General features: G+C 35.6%; 1 protein-coding gene across 1 annotated transcript; it reads left to right on the top strand.

The window, feature by feature from the left end:
* Window positions 1-6,792: 6,792 nt before the first annotated feature.
* Window positions 6,793-19,773, top strand: LOC125825245 (nuclear cap-binding protein subunit 2). Its single transcript, XM_049504594.1, has 9 exons — window positions 6,793-6,857; window positions 8,056-8,125; window positions 8,417-8,640; window positions 10,999-11,137; window positions 11,213-11,246; window positions 12,906-13,019; window positions 19,169-19,225; window positions 19,341-19,447; window positions 19,523-19,773. The coding sequence occupies exons 2-9, from the start codon at window positions 8,108-8,110 to the stop codon at window positions 19,595-19,597; spliced, it is 768 nt and encodes a 255-aa protein (XP_049360551.1). The 5' UTR covers window positions 6,793-6,857; window positions 8,056-8,107; the 3' UTR covers window positions 19,598-19,773.
* The last annotated feature ends 1,410 nt before the right edge of the window (window positions 19,774-21,183 follow it).

The following is a 21,183-nucleotide window of genomic DNA, read 5'->3' as shown; positions in this document are numbered from 1 at the left end:
CATGATAAATTGGGCACACAACTTACTTTTAGTACCGCTTTCCATCCACAGATGGACGGGCAGTTAGAGAGGACTATTTAAGTGTTAGAAGACATGTTGAGGGCGTGTGTGATTGATTTTGGAGGGCATTGGGATAAGTTCTTACCTTTGTGTGAGTTCTCCTATAATAATAGTTATCACACCAGCATTGATATGTCACCATTTGAGGCACTTTATGGGAGGGGATGTAGATCACCCATAGGATAGTTCGAGGCTGGAGATGTGAAACCTTAGGAGGTTGATTTATTGAAGGATGCTCAAGATAAGATAATGAGTATTCAAGCTAAGCTTCTAGCAGCCCAGAGTAGACAGAAGAAGTATGCGGATCATAAGGTAAGAGACATGACATTTCAAATTGGTGAAAATATTATTCATAAGGTATCACCTATGAAAGGGGTGATAAGATTTAGCAAGAAGGGCAAGCTAAGTCCGCGATACATTGGCCCCTTTGAGGTTCTCGAATGTGTAGGGCTAGTGGCGTATAGATTGGCTTTACCTCCTAACCTATCGGGAGTTCATCTGGTATTTCATGTGTCTATGTTGAAGAGATATCATGGTGACTAGGATTACATCATAAAATGGGACTCAGTCGTGTTAGACAAGGACCTTCAATATGAGGAGAAAACAGATTGCAATTCTTGATCGTGATGTACGGAAGCTAAGGACCAAGGAGATTAAGTCCGTGAAGGTTCAATGGAAGCATCGTCCAGTTGAGGAAGCTACTTGGGAAACCAAGAAGGACATGCGAGACAAGTATCCCAATTGTTCGTCGATTCAAGTACTACTCCATCCTTCCTTCGCCTATTTTTCCTAAATTTGTCACTCGGGGATGAGTGATGGGTAAATTGGTATCTATTGTAACGACCGGTTCAAATCGTTATAGAAAAGCCAACGGAGAAAAAAAATTTGGGCCGGAAAACATTTCGTAGTAACTTGGAATTTTCCAACCTAGTCCAGATTTGGACGAAATCAGAGTCAGTAATGTCTAGGGAAATATGGTAACAATTGGGTGGTTTAATCTTGATTTTGATTGCATGAGTAGATAGCTAAGACGTTAAGGGATCTGCACGGCTTTACATAATTGAATTCGGGAGAGTAGAACTCCCGAAACTGATCTTGGCGTGAACGGTTAGTTTTTAAGTGTCATTGGTCGAATGTGTGTTGTGAAATATGGGTATTGGAATTATTAAATTTTCTCACTAGTTCTGTGCAAGCCACTAAGGCGGGATTTTTCCTCCAGGGCGGGGCCACTGCAGCGGGGCATGTACCGTTGTGGCGGGACAATCGCGAATTAAATTGGAAATAAACCCCAAAAACGTTTTATTCTGCACTTTTCGACTTTGAGAGTTAGGAGACGACCCTAGGTGTTTTCTTAACGATTTTTCACTATTATTAAGGCTAAAGGTAGGGTTTTAACTCCCCGAATCCATTTTTCGATCCGTAGAACGTAATCTAATGGGTAATTATCGACGGGGGAGGGTTTTGATCTGGAAATTATGGTGGAAAAAGCCCTAATTTGGATATTGGGATCATGGATTTGATCTAGGGTTGATAGGATTGTTGGTGATTCAGGTAATTAGTTATTGTTTATTGATTCTCGTGTTATATTAATTATTTGTAGACCAAGAACAAGTGGAAGGAATCCGAAAAGGGAAGAATCAAGTTTCTTAGGGGATTCAAGCTTTGTTTGAGGTAGGTGATGGTTGTGATTTCATGTGGTGTGATGCATGTTTGTTCTTGCTTCATTATAATACGTGTATGTATGCTAATGTTGCATTATTGATCACACTAATTGTAAATGAGGATAGATGAATGATGAATGTCATGAATCATGACTTGATTGTATGATTATGAGTATGTACTTTGTGATTGTGATTGTGGCTAGTGGTGGATCCAGGAATTAAGCTTAGGGGGTTCGAAATTTAAAGAAGAAACTCATGAGGTAACGTAAGTGCGCGGTGAGCGTAATAACCCCGACATGTTTTTTGTACAAGGTATCTCATTACTTGATAAAAGTTAACACCAAACTAATCAAAAATATTGAGAACAAAGCTACGTTGATAAAAAAAAATAGTGGATCAGTTGTATTACATAAATTAATTCCTAAAACACGTGAAAATTAAAGGATGAAAAAGGAAGCGAGACGGAGAAGAAAAATATTTACCTTAACCCGCTAAATTTATATTACCTTATCAAACCGCATTAAGCATTTTTTCCTACTTTTACCCTGCTCCATTGAACATTCTTAAATTTTTTTTGTACTTTTTATACTTTTATTTTGTAATGTTTTACTTTATTTTTCATTTTAATTTTTTTAAAAATATAATTGGTATCCATTCAAACACATATTACTAGGAAAATTATTCAAGATTCTCTAAAAATGTGTAAGTATAGATTTACTAATATTATAATGCATATTCAGAAGATAAATAAATGGTATCGTCAATTTTTTTAGTTCATATAATTTAATTTACTAGGTTAGTTATCACTTGTTGAAAAAAAATGACGAATAAATCAAATAAATATAATTTCCATCTCTCTAAAATAGAGGAATTGAAAAATAGAAAAGAAATTCCATGAATTCTATTAAATATATATTATTAAAAGGATATTGATGATTTTTAGTTTCTTCATTCAATTACATCTAATTTATCTTTATATATATATATAATTCATCATTTTTAAAGAGTTGTACATAAAATTATGTTGAAATAAAATGACTAATAGATATAAGAAGAATAAAAAAAATGTGTCTAATAAATTTAAACAAAAACAAATTAGAAAAAAATGACATAAAAGAGAAAAGATAATGAAAAAGAGAAGATGATCCAAGCCCAAAAGTTGAGCCCAATTCCATACATTAAAAAGGGTAAAAAAAAAGAAAAAAAAAAGAGGAATTGTTGCGCATGGGATTCGAACCCACGACGTATAAGCCACTGCTGAACCTCTTATCCATTGAGCTAAAGTTTCTCACTTATTTTCAGAGAGTTATTTTAATATATGTACACATAAAATCAGTATCCGGCCCTATATATAGAACGTAATTTTTCGACCGAGGGGATTCGGGTGAATCCCCTAAACACAACCTAGGTCCGCCCCTAATTGTGGCTTGTTGAATGAATCGGATGTTGCGTTTCGACAAACTAACTTGGATCGGTTGTCATATTCCGGCATAAACATGGGATCGATTGCCACGTTCCAACATAAATATTGGATCGGGTACCACATACCGGTACGCTAACAGTTTAGGTGTGGGTTCTATGAGAGGACCATTGATTTGACATAACTGTGATATTTGAGAATTGTAAAATTGTTCGTTGTTTGTAAATGATATTGATATTGTATATGTTCGATGTTTGCATGTTATTATTGTGTTGTAATGACTTATGTATGTTGCACTTATTGAGATAGCCGCGTGATCCTACCAGCTGCACTTGCTCTTTCTTTGTTGAGTACATGACATCTTTCGGCGGCTATTGACAGACCTCGCTTAGAAGATCAGTGATCGTTCGAATTCAAGGGTGAGCCAGTTCTTCCGGGTTGCCATGAGTTCTCTTTTCTGTCTACGTCCACATTTCGGACTTAGACTAGTACTTTAGTTAGTCTTATGTTTAGTTTGGGATTGTACCCTTCATGTTTAGACTTATGGTTGAACTTTAGATGTTTTGGTACATTGACTTTCAGGTTCTAGGCGTTATTTCCGCAATGTTAGTTTGGTTGTTAGACTTTTGTTGGAGTTTATGGGAACTCCTAATCTTTTTCTTAGCATTTAAATCTGCTTTCGTATTTTCAAATGCCTTAGTTGTTTGGTTCTTTGGCTAGCTAATTAGTATTAATGGTTCTCCCATCGGAGAGTTAGTGTGGGTGCCAATTACGATGGTCTGGGTCATGACACTAATGACCCTCGAATTATGAAAATCCAGTCCAAATCATCATAGTTCGGGAAATACGCCACTAATGGCCCTCAAATTATGAAAATCAATTCAAATCATCGAAGTTTGAGAAATACACCATTAGCAATCCTCAAATCATCGATAGATCTTAAGAAAGAGAATAATCAATGAAGGAACAAAATTGTACTCATACTGATTTATCAATAAAATATTCTTGTTTCTTCAGATTTATTTATGGTTGATTTATTTTTCATGTGTTTAAAATTTGTTGCAAACAAATTGACACGCCTAGTGGGACCAAATCTGCACTTCATCTCTTCTCTCACATTTCAAATCTGCAAATCTGAAGTCACAGAACCACAAAGGTGGAAGAATGAGTACTTCAAGCCTCGTCTTTGAGTTTCAAAAAGTCTACACGCCGACAAGTCTTGAAGCGCGGGTATTTGTAGACATTGAAATTTTGTAGGACTCTACAAGACATGTTCAATTTGAGTTGGGACTTTACAAGGTGTATTCAATTTAAATAATGATTCTTGGAGGCTACTCAACCCTAAACCTTGGTTCATGCATATATAAAGGGTATTATATTCCCTTGAAAAAATATCTCAAATATTTCACAAATTCATGGAATATTTATAAAGAGATCGAATCCAAATCATCTTAATTCGTGAAATATGCTACTAACGGTCCTTGAATTATGAAGATCAAAGTCCAAATCATCAAAGTTGAGAAATACGCCACTAACTGTCCTCAAATCATCGATAAATCTTAAGAGAGAATAGTCAAGGGAAGAACATAATTGTATGCATATTGATTTATCAATAAAATATTTTAGTTTCTTCCGATTTTATTTATGGTTGATTTATTTTCCATACCAAACAAATATCTAAGTTTAAAATAGAGAAAATAAAATAGCTACACTGTCATACTAAAATGAAATTAACACCACTTGACAAGTTCTAGGTTTTAGACCCTCAAAGTAGTTCTCTCTCGACTCTCCGATTCTGTTCCTCCTTTTATTGAAATATTTGTTATCTTTTAGTTGCATTTTGTCACGTAGATTTTTGTCTTTTTTTGCTTTCCATGTTCCGATTCTGTTCCTCCTTTTATTGAAATATTTGTTATCTTTTAGTTACATTTTGTCACGTAAAGTTTTTTCTTTTTTTTTTGCTTTTCATGTTTTGTTTGATTGTGGAAATGATTTAATCGAACGAAACAGTTTAAGCGGAATATTTATTTGTTGGACTATAATTAATATTTAGCTTGTCACAAATTATTCATTTATTTGCTCATTTATTGTTTAAAGAAGACGACTCAAACTGAATCCTTTTTCCAAAGCATTTAAGATGAGTTTTAGGTTTGTTTCTTTATAAAAATAGTCCTGTTTCCAAAACAACTGTGATGGTTTTTATGTTTATTTGTTTATAAAGATTTTTTCATGTAAAAAAATAGATGATAATGAGTTTCCTCGGAGCCCCTTTTGCAATTTAAAGATATGAAATCTTTTGGATTTTATGTGTTTGTGAGTAGGTGATCTAAAGCCAAGATTTAAAAAAAAGAGCAGAAATGGATTAATTTGTTGTTTGTCTTCATCTGCAAGGTTGATTTTCGAAAATTAATGCTTCAATTTGAAACTTCAGTAGCCCCACACACACATATATATATATAAACCAAATTTGAAAATGTATTTTTATGTTTTATCCCCAATTTGTGCCCAATAATGGGCCATTTCATCTGATCAAATAGGCTCCATGTACTGCAGACTATTTAAAAGAGGGATAATAGTACTTTTGTTATATTGATTTTGGATTAAAAAATATAAATTATATATATATATATATATATATATATATATATATATTACTCTCATAAATTTTAAAAATATATATTATAACTGATTATAATTTAATAATTATTTTTTATTTTTCAGTTGATAATATAAGCATATACAAATTATTGTGTGTTACTTAACAACACAAATGTTTAAATCTCTCTTATTGATTATAGTTTTAATTTTTTTTTTAATAGAACTAGTTGTTACATGAACTATCAAAATTATTCTAAAAGTGCTTAAATATAAAAGTAAGATTTCACTTTATTGAATATGTCAATTTTAGAGTATCTCTCATTTATTTACTTATATAATATTTCGTAATATTTTTAATTATAAAAATTAATATTATAGTGATTGTTATCTTTAGTAGATATTTAAAGTTAAGACAATATTCTTTTAAAAAAAAATCATAATTTGATAATCTAATTAGTTTGAGTTGGAAATGTTTAATAAAACATGTCGAAGAATTGAAGACAATCTTCCAAAGCCAATATTAAAACATGGTTGATTCAAATTGAAGTGAATTAAACAAGTTACTCCCTCCATTCCATATTAAGTTAATTTTTGAGGTGTTTCACACCCTTTAAGAAAAAACATAAATTGAATCTAGTTTTCCATTTTTATCCTTATTAATTAATGTCAAATTTATGATTAAAATAACTAAATATTAATTAATCATTAATTCCAATACTAACTAATGAAGGGTAAAATTGGAAGAACACTCTAAAAATAGTCTTGAAAACTAAACAATTAAGTTAATTTGAAAAATGAAAAATGTTTTAAAAATTAACTTAATATGGAATGGAGAAAGTAATAAATAAAAAGTAACCGTAAATTTAATAGCTATTTTTTTTGACGTATAATTATATCAATAATAAAAGTTCAAAAATATGTGCATAGTAATTAGTAAGAAATTAACAACCAATTATTAAATTTTTAAAAATTAATATTAACCATAAATACATAATTTTTTTAATATTCTACTAGGATATTTTGTTTCTTCCCAACTCCCAAGAGTGGTATGGGTTAATAGTTTAATAGGTGCTTCTCACAATTACAGCGCCTTCATCAGATCTGGTTTTCTCTATTATGTATGTGTGTATGTAACTCCTTCATCTTTTGTCTGCTAATCTTGCCTCTTGCTTTATTTTGTTTATTATACATCTTCGGTATGTTTTCGTATTTGAGCAAACTGAATTTAGGTGAGTTTTTGCTTCTTTCGAGGCCCTTATTTTTTGGGGTAAGTGGCTTTAGGCCTTTAGGGTTGAGCCGCCCTTGGTTTGTGTTGTGAATTTTGGAAGTAGGGTTCTGAATTTTCTTTGTTCCTCGAGGTTGTGAGCTTAACTGCAAATTGCTAGCCAGAAGTACAGTCCTGATCAAGTAAAGGTAGAGAATTATTTCTGGTAGACCGTCGGATTAAGTAAAACATATCAAAATCAAGTTTGGAAAGGAAATAGGGTAGTGAAGAAGCCATGTTGAATATAATGGAGGGAAACCAGACAACACTAAATTACTCACCCTCTCTCAAACTTTTCATAGTGTGACTTATCAACTTGATGCCTCTATACTTGGTGCAATTTCATAATATCATCCATGTTCTTGTACAATAGGATCATTGTACTTCACCTCCATTCTTCAGGCAACTTTGATATCCTAAAAATGACGTCAACCACTCCATACCTACTTCACCTGAAGCCATCCCTGTTTATACCGATTTGTCAATGTTCTTTCTGATTTTTACAAGTTAATATGCGTTCTTTTTCCATATTTTCAAAAATATATATGCATTTTTGTATGTTTCCCATGTGGTGGTGGGTGTTCATAGTCATGATGGTATATTAATCTTACTTTGAGTATTAGTAGTCAAGTTACTGAATATTTTTGTTCCATAACGAAAAAAAAAGGAATAAAGCAAATAATGTCAGAAATTTTTTGTATCTTTTTGACTAACTTATGGAAAAAATGAAAATGGTTTTTTTGATCAAGTTTAACTTTTATCAGTGTTGTGAGTTTTCAACACTTTGGAAGTCATAATTCTCAATTAGATTTACCAGAATTTTCTCTTTATTCTTATTACTGCTTTCATTTAGAATATGCTAGTTTTTTTTGAACTATTATTTAACTCTGAATCAGTCTATCAAAATGCTGGCTGTCAAGTTGAGGCTAGTGAATTGGTGAACTTGATAACTATTTTCTTGAATGATTAATCATTCTTTTGTCTATTGTGCTTATTTATAACTCGACGGATTATTTCCCTGGTTTTTCTTAACCCAAATTAGAATGTTGCAGTTACTAGGCGCAAAAGATACGTAGTGGGAGATATCCTTGGGAGCAGAACGTAATGGCTTCTTTGTTCAAGGTAATATGAACGCCAGTGTCCATCGATTTTTCAAGCATGCTTTATACATGGGATATTTGTCCAATAATCAATTTGTCCATTGATTTCATGTTTTCAAGTTGTCTTTCTTTCTGTTTTCGTGGATCGTCCTAATGCCTCTAGGGATTTTCTCCTGCCTGTCAAAAGCACAACCTTTGGAGGAGTATATAAAAATAAGGCATAATACATAAACGTGCCTATGTCCTTTCTTAATCTAGGTTTTATTTGCCTTTAACTATTTTTTAACATTTTATCTGCTGTTTTTTCTCTTAGGATTTAGCCAAGATTTCAGCTTATAGGGACAGAAGATTTCCAGGAACGCAAGAAGAATTTGAAGATGCTTTGTTAAGGTCGATAACTGTTTATGTTGGGAACATGTCTTTCTACACAACAGAGGAACAAGTATATGAGCTGTTCTCTCGTGCTGGAGAGATTAAAAAGATTGTGATGGGATTGGATAAGAATTCCAAAACTCCTTGTGGATTCTGCTTTATAATGTATGGCCTGAACTTTCTTTCAGTCTCCAATTTCTTACATTTTGTGTTGCTAACTTTCAACCGTATAATTTCCTCTCCAGTTATGGTACACCTGCTCCAGCTTAACTAATTTCCTCTAGTTCTGAATTTGTCTAATTGTTCAGAAAGGATTTCATATTATGTATTTTTCATTTGTTCATGCCACCTGATGAATTTAAGAATCTTGTCTGCCATTTCTACTCCTACAAGATAATCAATCAACTGTTACCCACCGTGTCTTCATATTTAGATGACATATTTTACAATCCTGAGGGTTAATACAAGGAACTTAGAAGTATTCTGAAGATTATTAAAGAAGACGATACCACAATCATATCTGTTCAGTATAGAGTGTTTAGAATAATTGACATGCCCTCCTAGCATAGTGTAAGCAATCTGAATCTATTAGATGCGTTCAAGACCACATAGGTTTTCCAAGTGAGGACAAGATACCTGGTAGAGGCAAGGGGTCAGTATAATTTCGTTTTGTTTTTCATTTTTGTTGTGGGAAGTTGGTTGTATTAGAGTATGGCCAATGACATAGGAAGAAGGCAAGACAGATGTCTGCTGAAAATAGTGGATGGACCTTTTTTTTTACATGAAGGCAAACTTTAGTTCCAGTTGTTCTTTTTGCAAAGGTGCTGTATGAGTAGAAGGAAGTAATGTTCCCTTATTCTAAAGTCAGATGTTCTTAGGGCATGTGAAATGAAAGTACAGTAGGCAAGATTATCATATGGTGAGCTTGTCAAGGATTTAATTCATATTGCTGGATAAGTGCGCAGTTGGCTATAGGCTATAGCGAAGTCTACTAAAGTCAGATATGAGTATTTGGATCTCTTGATAACTTGGGTGTGCTTAAAGGAAAAAATGGAAGACTTATCGCCTGCTTTGCCAAGCTTTTAAAATCAGCTTATTTTGATAGGGAAAGGATATGCAGGAGAAAAGAAAAGAGAAGAGAGGAGAGTGAAAAAGGGAAGGGAAGGGGTATTTATTATTACTTTTGCATCAATTTGGAGAAAAATGGAAGGTGCTATTGTTATTTGACGCTAATCTCTTGTTACATAGTTATTTTGTTCGTAACTGCGGTCCTTAGTATTAAAAAACATTTCGCTAGATGGGGCTGCATTTCTCCATATTTTCGCCACCTTGAACTGAAAAGGAAACTTCCCTCCTGCTTGGTAGAAAATAAAAGAATTTCCCTCCTATTCTTATCTTTTTCTTCTTTTTTCAAGTCCATGGGTTGGTTTGACTTTGTTAGTTGAACAGGTATCACAACAAGAAGTTGGAGTGTTTTGGCTGTGGTGTCTTTGATGTTATCTGCTTGTTTCACTCCTTTTTTACCCATTTATCACCTTCTTAATGATGGAAAACAAGACCATTAACAAGGAAAGAGGAGAGTTCTTGCTTGAAAATCAGAGAAAAATAGTTTCTTGCAAAAACGGATCACTGAATTAGCACTTCACAAAGAAAAAGTATCTCTGTTCTTGCCTTAAAATCCCAAAAGTTTGATACTAAAAGTGTATTTGCAACTTCATGTCATCCATGTGTCATCATATTCACCCACAAGCTATTATTAGTTCTTTGATGACTTGCAGAAAATATTGGCTAATGTTTCAAGAAGAACTTTTTATGGGTTCCTTATAAATAAAAGAAAACTTTTTATAGGTTATGGTGTTTGTTTTGGTTGTGTTTCTTTTGGATGCACGGGTGGGTAGTGGTGGTGGGTGGATTTGTATTTGGGAAGTCTATCTGTTTCTTAGCATTCTGTCTTGTTGCCTGTTCCAAGCTTGTCAAATTTGCTACTTTTAGATCTGCTGTCATTTTAATTGACTTGGGTTGATACTAAGATAGTTTAAGAAAAAATGTTTGGATGTGTATTATTATATTAGGTTTGATGGGAAGGAGTTAAAATAATATTATGAACTGCAAAAAGGAGAGAAGTTAGTTGAAATGAGGTCACATGATTTAGTAGTTTATATTTATGTCAAGAGTAAAAAGATTGACATTAGGAAAGACATGAACTTTTTGATGTGTCCATATAAATATAGATCAATAGAAACAGAATGCAAGGAGGGTATCACAAGCTTGTCTCTTTGGAGCTTCCACTGTTGCAGTAAGAAGCAAAAACCTATTTGCTCATTATTTTTTGATGTGGATTCTTTTTATGAACACCAGGATGGTATTAGGTGTATGTTGTAGTTTGTTACATCTATATCTTTGAGTTTATCTCTCATTAGGCCATTACCCCCTTCCCTGTATAAGGGAAAGAAAGCTAAAGAAAACAAAAGAAGGTGAGGAGAATATCATTTGCAGCTGTAATAACTGCAAAAATATTTTCAGGTACTACTCTAGAGACGACGCTGAAGACTCTGTCAAATATATCAGTGGAACAATTCTTGATGATCGCCCTATTCGTGTTGATTTTGATTGGGGATTTCAAGAAGGTAGGCAATGGGGCCGTGGTAGGAGTGGTGGACAGGTAATCTCCTCAGAGGCTCATCCTTTTATCTTGAGATTCATACTAGCATTTGATCTGATATACATTTTTTCCCAGGTACGCGATGAATATCGTACTGACTATGATCCAGATATCCTTCTCTTCTATCGATAAATTTGTGTTAATAATCTTCACTCAACTTCTTAGCTTTTTTTTTTTTAAAAGTCATTTTTTATTTTCTAGCTATTTTCTTAAATTTTTTAAGTTCAAATTAAAATGTTTTGGTCCTATCATGCACTAAAATGATGAATATTCTGGAATTGAACAAAACAGACGTGGAACTTGTAGGATAGAGCTAGTCAATCTTAATTCATTGTATGCAGAAGGATGTCAAACCAACTACTCTTAGCTAATTTGTTTAGGAAAATGTCTTTTAAAAGCAGGGAAGTGTATGTAAAAATCTGGCAAAACTTGGCATACTATCGTCATGTATGCCGATATGGTATAAATAAATTGAGGAAAAAAAGGATCTAGTTTAATGGGTTTACATATTCTAATATTATGTATATATGTGGTGTGTGTGACTAGTCTGTTTGGCAATTGAAACTAAAGTGGTATCTGACTCTAGCTAGTATGTTAAATTGTGTATATTATTCCTCTATACACAATTATGCTTGAGGTTTTGGCTATACTTTGTTGATGCAACGTCTTAGGTTACTCAAGTGCCTTCTTGAGAAATATCTCTGTAGTACTTGATCGAGATTGAGTTTGAGATCGAGGGAGGGAGTACATCTCTCTAGCATTTTCCCAATAAGCACTTACCCCTGTGAAGCTGCTTGGGGGTATCAAAATTCTGGTACTTAGGCTGTTTTTTTTTTTTTTTTTTTTTTTGCGGGTTCTATGCAACCAATTACCATCTACAAAAACCATAACCCTCTGCATCAAGCAGGTTACTTATTATGATAGGGATAAAGGGTCATAAAAAAAGGTAGGGATAAAGCAAAAGCTTCTTTCCTCTTGTTATCATACAATTCTATAACATTCTTTCTCAAGTGTTAGTGACCCTGATGTGTAATGCTTTGAGGGAATAAACCAGAGTCTCAAATGTTTTTGTTTTTATGATGCTGGTGTCCGGCCAGCTTGTGGGTACCTCGACTATTCCACCGGGTACCTGCTATGACCTCCCCCCAGCTGCCAGCAGGAGTACCACCATTGCTTAGGCAGGAACCGGTATCACAAATGTGTTTCAAAAGCTTTAGTTTTGGAAATTTCATCTGGTAGCAGATGGGATGTTGCAAAGTTTTAACAGGCAATGTTTTTCTTTGTTAGTTATTTCCCAAGGAAATATTTCGAAGTAGATTTTCCTTTATTCTTTTGTCATGAACCAGAACTTTTCTACACTTTTTAGTATAAGTGACCATCTTTTCAGGAGATGAATTTTGGCTCACAGAAATGTTTACTGGATCAAGGATAGGAAAGGTGGTTTGACATTTTTTACATGGTTTGCTAATATATGCGTTTTAAGATTCATTGTTTAACCCAATTTATCAAAGAAAAGAATATTGTTTAACCCGTGAAGATGCACACAAAAATATTTTACTTTTATGGCTAATCAATTTATTAAGTTTTCATCACCTTATCGGGCGATTGGTTGAAACTCTAGCATGATAGTCCAAGCAACTAGAACAATGCTAATTTTTGCATTTGTTCACCCTGAAGATGTCAGCAGGGTTTAAGAAATCATTCTTTCATTTTTCTTCATTATATTTAAAAATTTAGGACTATCTTTTAATACCTTAACTAGCAATACGTCGAGGTGGTTATGGAAAATTGGTCCAAAAGGAATTGGAAGCACAAAGGCAGCTAGTGGATTATGGTACAGGATCGTTGGGCGCATACCCACCAGTTATGCCGCCACCTCACTGTAAGTTCGACTCTTCTTAACTTTGTAATTAGTTGTTTCTTCGATAATATTGTCTCTTTCTTGCGTCTTAGCAAATAGCTTCTTTCTCTCATTTTTTTAATACTTGAAATGTGGAATGTAAAGAATGCAGATATTTTTCTTCTTCCTTTTTTTTTTCATTAAGGAAATATTTTGATTCAACAGTCAACTTGAAGTGCCTGGGTACTGCATATTTTGATTTTACTACTTCAGACTTGTGTGTGCTTCAATGCGGTAGAAAACTTTTGACTTGACCGTGGGATTTGGGGTGGGTGGGATAACTGTCTCTTACCAGTAAAGCTAGTGTTAATTAGTTCAAAGTCAATGGCGAAGTTCAGTTCTTCTGACTTGTTATTATCTGTTTGTGTCAATGTTGATGGTGAATTTTATTTTATTTTTTGGTTGAATGAAAAGATTTTGTTCAACCAGTATAACATTATGTACAACTAGCACTTTCAGCCAACAACCAAACAAAAAACCTTACAAACTATTTAGCCAACCTGAACAGGCTCAGGACTAGCTTTACAAATTAGGGAACCAGTTCAAACTATTCAGTCAATCTGCCCGTTTACATTTTTCTTGACCAACTATATGCACTAGCAGAATACTATCCCTAATGATGGCTTTATACATCCTGCTTCGTTGAGTTCAATCTTCTGTTGTTCCTCTGTATCCATATGGCATAAACAGCTGTTGCAAACAGGAACCCAATATAGCATTTCTGGGCTTCATATTTATAACCTTCTTGGATAGCCACCCAACCTCAGTACTCCAGCTCCCAATGTGCCTGTCAAGTCCCAGCCACTGCAGCAGAATTTCCAGACCTTGTGAGAATAAGCACAGCCAAAGAAGAGATGAACTTGAGTCTCCATCACTTGTGTTTCACAAAGAACACAATCTGTGGGCACTTGGATGCCCCATTTGATAAGCCTTTCAAAAGTGGTTAGTTTGTGATGCAAAGCAAACCATAAGATAAACCGATGTCTAGGGACCAGTCCCTTGAGCATAATTAGAGTTTTCCACTCCACTTTTGGAAACTGGGGAAGCATTGCACCATAGGCTGCATTGATGCTAAATCTGGTGCATATTTGGTGCACATGCAGCTTGAATCCGGTCCCTAGAAGCAAAATTTTTCCTAACAATTCATCTTGCTTGCTTTGGGGCCTCCGTGTCATCTTAATTCCTGCCTTTTATGTGGTAACTGTGTACCCAAAGAACCCACAACTCATCCTTCTTCATAGACACTGCCAATAAGAGTTTGCCAAATGCTGTTTTATTCCAGATAAAGAAATCCAGAATGTTTAAGCCACCAGTAGACCTAGGCTGACACATTGTAACCCAAGCCACAAAGGCCTTTTTAGAGTTCTCATTGGTTAAGAAATTCCTGCCTATACTAGTCACCATTGATAACACCTTAGGCAATAGGAACTTCTGAGCCCAGTATGTGTGCATCTCAACTAAAACACTTCTAATAAGCTGCACTCTACCACCATAGGCAGAAACCTAGAAGTCCAATATTTCACCTAGCTGCAATTCTTTCAACCAGGGGCATGCATTGGCTTATAGTTCACTTTCTAGAAGACAGTGGTATACCCAAATATGTGAAGGGCATCACACCTAAAGAAAAGTGAAATTCAGACGGCAGTGACTCTAAATTCAGGTTGAACCCCAAAAATATATAAGCAATTTTTTTCCATGTTTGCTGTCAGTCCAGAGACTGCTCAGAAATGCTCAAAACAGTTGAGCATCATTTGGATAGAGATATCGTATCTGCTCTACAACACATAAGCAGTTCATCAACAAAACATATATGTATCAACCACAACCTCACATTTAGGATAGAAGTTGAAATCAGGAACATATTGTAGCCTTTTGAGGGGTCTATTCAAGTACCTTATAGCTAGTACATAAAGGTAACGAGAGCTTGGAAACTAGGTGTAAGTCCTCCATGCAGCAGGAAAGCATAATTAACAGTACTTACACACCCCATAATCAGCTCAACTAGTCTAAGGGTAAAGACCAAACTCCAATACCACCACCCTTAGATATTACCATTCAACTGAGTCATAAGCCTTTCTTATATTAACCTTGACTATGCATCTACACATCCTTTTGGTCACTCATTAACTAGTTCATGGGCCATAATGGCATTAACTAGTATTTTTCTCCCTTCAATTAGTGCAGATTGGGAAGGACCAACAATATAGTCTACGACTATCTTAAGCTGAGTAGTAATAATCTTGGAAATAAGCTTGTAAAGGGTGGTAGAAGATGCAATAGGACAAAAATCTTTAAAAAAGGTAGGGTTAGTTAATTCATGGCTCTCAGAAGTTACCATTCTGAAAGAATTGTAGAACTGCTGCACTGACATCATCAACAGTAAGCCAGGAGTCTTTGAAAAACTCAGCAGGGAAGCCATTGCCTGGGGACTTATCATTTGGTAGGGCATTTAGAGCTAGAACCTTAGTTGCGCAGACTCTTCACTTTTGATGCCGCACCCGTGTCGGACTCTTAAAAAATGCACTACTTTGGCGAATCCGACACACACCCGCTGAAATTTTTGAAGAGTCCGAGCAACATAGGCTAGAACTACATCTTCTCTGTTCACCTTCTTCATAAGGTGTTGTTGCTGCTGCAGATTGAGACATCAATTCCTTGCAATGCTGATATCAATACAAGGAAGTGTAACTGCTGCTTTCCCTTGTAATTGTTCAAAGAAAGCTAAAAGTTCCTGCTGAATAAGAATGGGCCACCTTATTCCTTGCCTATCTGGCTTTCAAGGGCATGGAAATACTTAAGAGTTGCGTCACCTCCAGATATCCAAGTTGCCCTTGACTTCTGTCTAAGTACTCCCTCATTTATTGCTTCCCATTTCTTCAGATGGACTAGTACTTCTTTCTCAGCATCAATCAATTGAGGATTAAAGTAGTCTTCATTGAGTTTGTCCTGGAATTGTTGCAAGTTGGTTCTCAACTATAGTAGTTTGGTCTCTAATGAGGAAAACTTCTTAGTCATTCTTCTAACTTTTGCCTCCAATAGTGAGTTTCTTCCAGACCACAAACATAGCATACTCCTTTTATCTCCTGGCTCAAACTTCATGGACAGCTGTGTGAAAGTCATCTTGCTTGAGAAACACTGTCAAGAGCCTGAAATGCCTCTTCAATGGTCTGGTAGGCAGTCCAGTATTTAGTAGCACTGGGGTATGATTTGATCACCCAGGGAGCATGAAATCAGCTTCTATATGCCCATAATTAGTAAACCAGTCAGCACTGCCAAACATCCAATCATTGTTGCTATGTACGGTCTTCAGCCCCTCATTTTTTGAGCCAGGAGTATTCACATCCTCTTTTAGTAATCTTCCCAAGACTCAAGTGAATTCAGACCATAAAGCATAAAAGTCTTTTTTCCTCCCACCTGAATAGAAGAATGACGGAACTCCTTACAGTCAAGTGGCTGAATGCTCCTCTACAACTTCCTTTTGCCCAACATATCAAGAATGATTTCTTGCTGTGTGATTCTGCTCCCCGTTCTGCCAGCAGCCTATGGTTGATAAGAGGTTAAGTCTTTACCAGTGGTTGTGGTTAACCAGATCCAAAAGGGGAAGAGCATCTAGCATTGTTGGAAGTCTCTAGTTTCATTCTGATGAACAGGGACCCCATGATCTCTGTCTTCAGTAGTAATATGGTGTTGAAATCACCCAAGATCAGCCAGAGAGAAGCATCAGTAGGTGCAATTGCTCTTAGTTTATCCCATAAAGCCTGTATATCTGCAATGGTTGTAGTCCATACACAAAGGTGACTAGATTAACAAAGCTTGAGTTCCTATCCTCAATCTGGCAGATATTAAGTTGTGATGTAGCTAGCAGAGTAACTACCGTCACATTTACAGGTTTCCAACATGACCAGGTCCTCCCATTTGGTGCATAATCATAGTTAGTAAAGAAGTTCCTTTCTCTACCAAATTGTTGGTGAACTTTCTTTGCTTTGGGCCTCTTCACTCTTGTTTCTATAATGCCAATAACCCTCCACCTTATGCTTAAGCAGAAAAAAATTCATCTTTTCTGCTTGTAGGGCCTATTCAGGCCTCTTAGGTTCAAAGATGTGATTATCATAGGGGGTGGGGTGGTTCAATAGATGTAATCCCTTTGAAGCCCTCAGAAATTGTCTCCTGCATCTGTTTGCCCTGTATCTTCAATTCCATAAGTAGCTTGTGCACTGCTCTCCTAGTGGTCTTCCTGAATTCTGAAGGGTGCATTGGCCGTAGCAGCTTGGACCTCATAGTCAATAAGCCCTTTGTGTTTGCTAGTATCAATCTGCACTTGCTCCCCTTTGTCAACCATCTCACCCAATCGTGGTACAACTTGTACATCCACTGCCTTCGACTTCCATTTTACTTTCTCTTTCCTTCTCTTCCTGCGTACAGCTTGACTCTTGAAAGGCATCGAACAATCTGTATAGAAGTGTCCAAATTGACAACTCTCTGGACAGAACTTTGTCATCCATTCATATTCCACATCCTGTTCCAACATCTCCCCATTCGGTTTCTCAATGTTCAGCTCAATTGGGAGGGGCTGGGTAATGTCTATCTTGATCAATACACGGTGTGGGAAATCCTTTAACTGTGAGCTGTTAGCTTATCAGTGTATTCAGGTTTACCCAAAAAGTTCCCAATTCGACCCAAGTTCTCTTCTGTCCAATATTGTAAAGGCAGTCCTGGGAATTGCATCCAGAGGGGCACCACTCTCATCGACTCCTTCCTCACCTGAAAATCAGGAAGCCAATCCGTAAGGATCACAGGTCTATTGTGGAATGTTTAAGGACCCTTCTCTGTGATAGTCATCTGATCCTCCGATTCTCCGAAGACTCAAATCTAAATATGAAATACCCATCATCATGTTGGAATACTTCAGGAGTTTCAACGCCATTCCAAGCTCTGTATACAGAGTTCAACATCTCCTTTAACGTTGGATTCCCACCGATAACATAACCAATCAAAGCACCTTTCCACTTGCGGCATTGAACAGTAATTTCATTAGGATTAAGGTTTCACATCCTTAATTTCACCCTTCATTTTAGGGGAATAAAAGTTGAGTTTCATACCTTGCTTCACTATGCGATTCTCTTTTTACTACATCAGCCATCGGAGAAGAAAGCACAGGTCCACCGGCAGAGTATGTGAGTTCCCTTGCCGCCGTAGCGACATCGTCCTCCACCTCAGTTGGTTTTGCCACTCACGCTGCTGTCTTTGTGCGTACAACTTTGATTGCGAACCAGTTCTTGTGTTCCCAACTTCAGCAAAAATTGGTCTAATTGAACTGACGGAAGCTGCTGGGAAATGCCTGTTTCTGGGGTGACCATTTGGGTATTGTTTTCCTGATTCACTGGTGTCTTTGGAATAGTTTTGAGGGGTATTTTGTCAAGCCATCGTGAAAGTGCACGTTAGTGAAACCCTTCTTAACATGCACCTTCAGAGCTTCGTTGCTTTGCTTTGTATCTATATCTCTTTGTGAAGTTCTTATCGTACACCTCACTGGTTCTAATATATGTGCCTTTCAATTTATGAGTTATAACCATAGCTATCAGAGGAATGGTGCTTTTTTAATATAAAATACTGCACCTATTAAGCACAATGTCTACATTCTGAATGCTTCTTAGAAAATCAAACGTGTATGGTCAAAAGAATTGTATAAGTTTGAGCATGGATAGATCTGGTTGTTAATGATCTCGGTTTTGTTCCAGTCCTAAATTTTGAGCTGGCCATATTCTTCCCCTGATTAGTCTGTTTTTTTTTTTTTCCAAATAAATGCTGTGAGTTTTCATTGTTCTATTATAAAATCAGAGATTTAAGCTTGAGAGTTTCTCTAACAAGAGATAAAGGAAAAAGAAGAGATTGAATCAAGACAACCACTCGAGGATTTCAAATTAAGCTTGAAATAGTTGATTCACTCTACCTTCACGCTCCATTGAGTTTTTTCTTGCACTTCCAATAACTTCGCATCAGCCCTAGTTTATCTGCGGTTCTCAAACTGTTGATTTTGCAATACACTATAATATGATTTAAAAAAAAATGTGGTACACTTGTTATAGACCTTTTCCCGTGTCTGTCATCGACTGATACAAGAAATGATGCAGATGGTAGACATAATGGTGGAAACCATGGTCGTGGAGGCTCTTATCGACATGGTAGAGGTAAGCTCTTCAAAGCTTTTGATTCAGTTCTAATGCTCTGCGACATTGTATTTTTTCATTTCATTAGAATAGATTTAACAAATAGGAGTAACTCTTTATCTTACGTGGAAAACAGACTATCATCGCAAGCGACTCAGGGAAGATGACCACCATCGGCCAGATTATCCAAAGAGGACTTATGACCGTGAATCTAGGAGAAACTCTGATCATGAATCCAGACCGGTATTTTCTTTTATACTCTTTGAGCTGCAAATCCTTTTATCTCTCTTCGGTTTTAGTGAAAACCTTGTTGTGCAGGAAAAGAATCCGCGTTTCCGTGAGAGTGGTGATTCTGATGAAGAGGATGATGATGATAGGAAGCGGCGTACCTAGTTGTTTTATTTCTAGATGTAGATTGCTGCTGTGTGTTACTTTAAAAAAGAGTTGAAAACCTGCTCTTTTATGGTCTCGTTAAAAATGTTGTACATTTAGGAAACGTATTTGCACCAAGAAGTAACCGTTGCTTCTGACTCTTGTTTTACCTTCATTTATTAGGATCTTCTGATGGTCATTGAAATTTTATTTTTTTTAAAATTGTGTCTCAGCTTAAACTAGCCTTCTCATGCACAACTCAAATGTTTGTGGGAAATTTGGTTTTGTATTCTTTTACAAATATGATTTTAGTATTATGTTTTTTTTTCTTTCCTACAAGATATCTTTATTTTTCATATTAGAGACCTGAAAATTCATTTTCTTCTATATTTAATTTGCATGCGGGATTATTTTTCAATGATGTTATTCAATATGCGCTCCTGCTTGTTACTCTCCAATTTTTGCCTTGATCAGCATTGAAGGTAAGAATACTCTAGTTGTAGTGCTTAAAAATACACATAATATGGTAATTAATTTCCAATCAAGAAAATATAGGACACTCGTGAAATTTCAGTTCTACAAGTTTGAACTTGTGATGTTCTTGGAACACCAAGGCATGGATGATTGGATGGTACTTACAATATCACATTTCCAATTGTACAAGAAAATCATGATGGAATTATTTCATGGCTGGTGACCCAAAATGGGATAATTTGATGGGCAGTACTTGAGAAAATAATGGGTTAATATTTTATGCCATATCTTTTAAAAGATACAATCAAATACACACATCTCTTATAAGACAAGAATTAATTAATTATCTTTACATTTAAAAACCATAATTAATGGTCCAATAATAATCAGTATCTCTCTCTCATCAACTATCCCCCGAACTCCTATGCCAACAGTATATCCCCCAACCCACTGCGTTCTCCATCACCTCCACCATATTTTCTCTTCCTTCATCCTCGATCTCCTATGTCAAGTTCATCTCCCGTTCTCTTTCTTTCTTCCTTTCTTCTCCGTCATAGATTCTTCACTAAATCATCAAAAAGTGAGTTGAAAACAGAGCAATACAATCTGATTGTTGAGCAATATGATCTTCTTGGGGTATTTATTTGTACAATTTTTGATTTTCTTTTTCTTTATTTGAGAAGGAAAAATGGGAACAAAAGTTTTTTCGGCCACAAAATTGTTTGATTGACAGGTTCGGGGAACCTCAGTCGACGGTGTTCCATTGTTGAAAAAATAAGAATGGGTATTAAACAATTATGGTTACCGGAAACCAATTGTTAAAACAGAGAAAAGAAGTTGAAAGCCAAGATCTAGAGCCACATCAGTGCTGGATTCTAGTTCCGGACTTGGTGAGTTTACGACGGATTTGAAGAGATACAATATTCGTTAGACGTATCTAAATGTCCTATGTATCTGCCCTTCATTTATGTATCTCCCTTTCTTTAATGTATATATCCTTATTTTATATATTTGTTTATTTATTAAATGTGTATGTATTTTCTATTCAATATATGTGAGTTGTTTTCTATCATATATCTGAGATCTTTCTATCATGATCTAGTGTGTTTCCTTTAGTGTATCTGAGACTATTT

This window comes from Solanum verrucosum, unplaced genomic scaffold, assembly GCF_900185275.1.
Source record: "Solanum verrucosum unplaced genomic scaffold, falcon-dt-bn FXZP01000113.1, whole genome shotgun sequence".
Taxonomy (NCBI): Eukaryota; Viridiplantae; Streptophyta; class Magnoliopsida; order Solanales; family Solanaceae; genus Solanum; species Solanum verrucosum.
The sequence above is the reverse complement of the archived record's forward strand: the minus strand, read 5'-3'. Positions and strand labels throughout refer to the sequence as shown.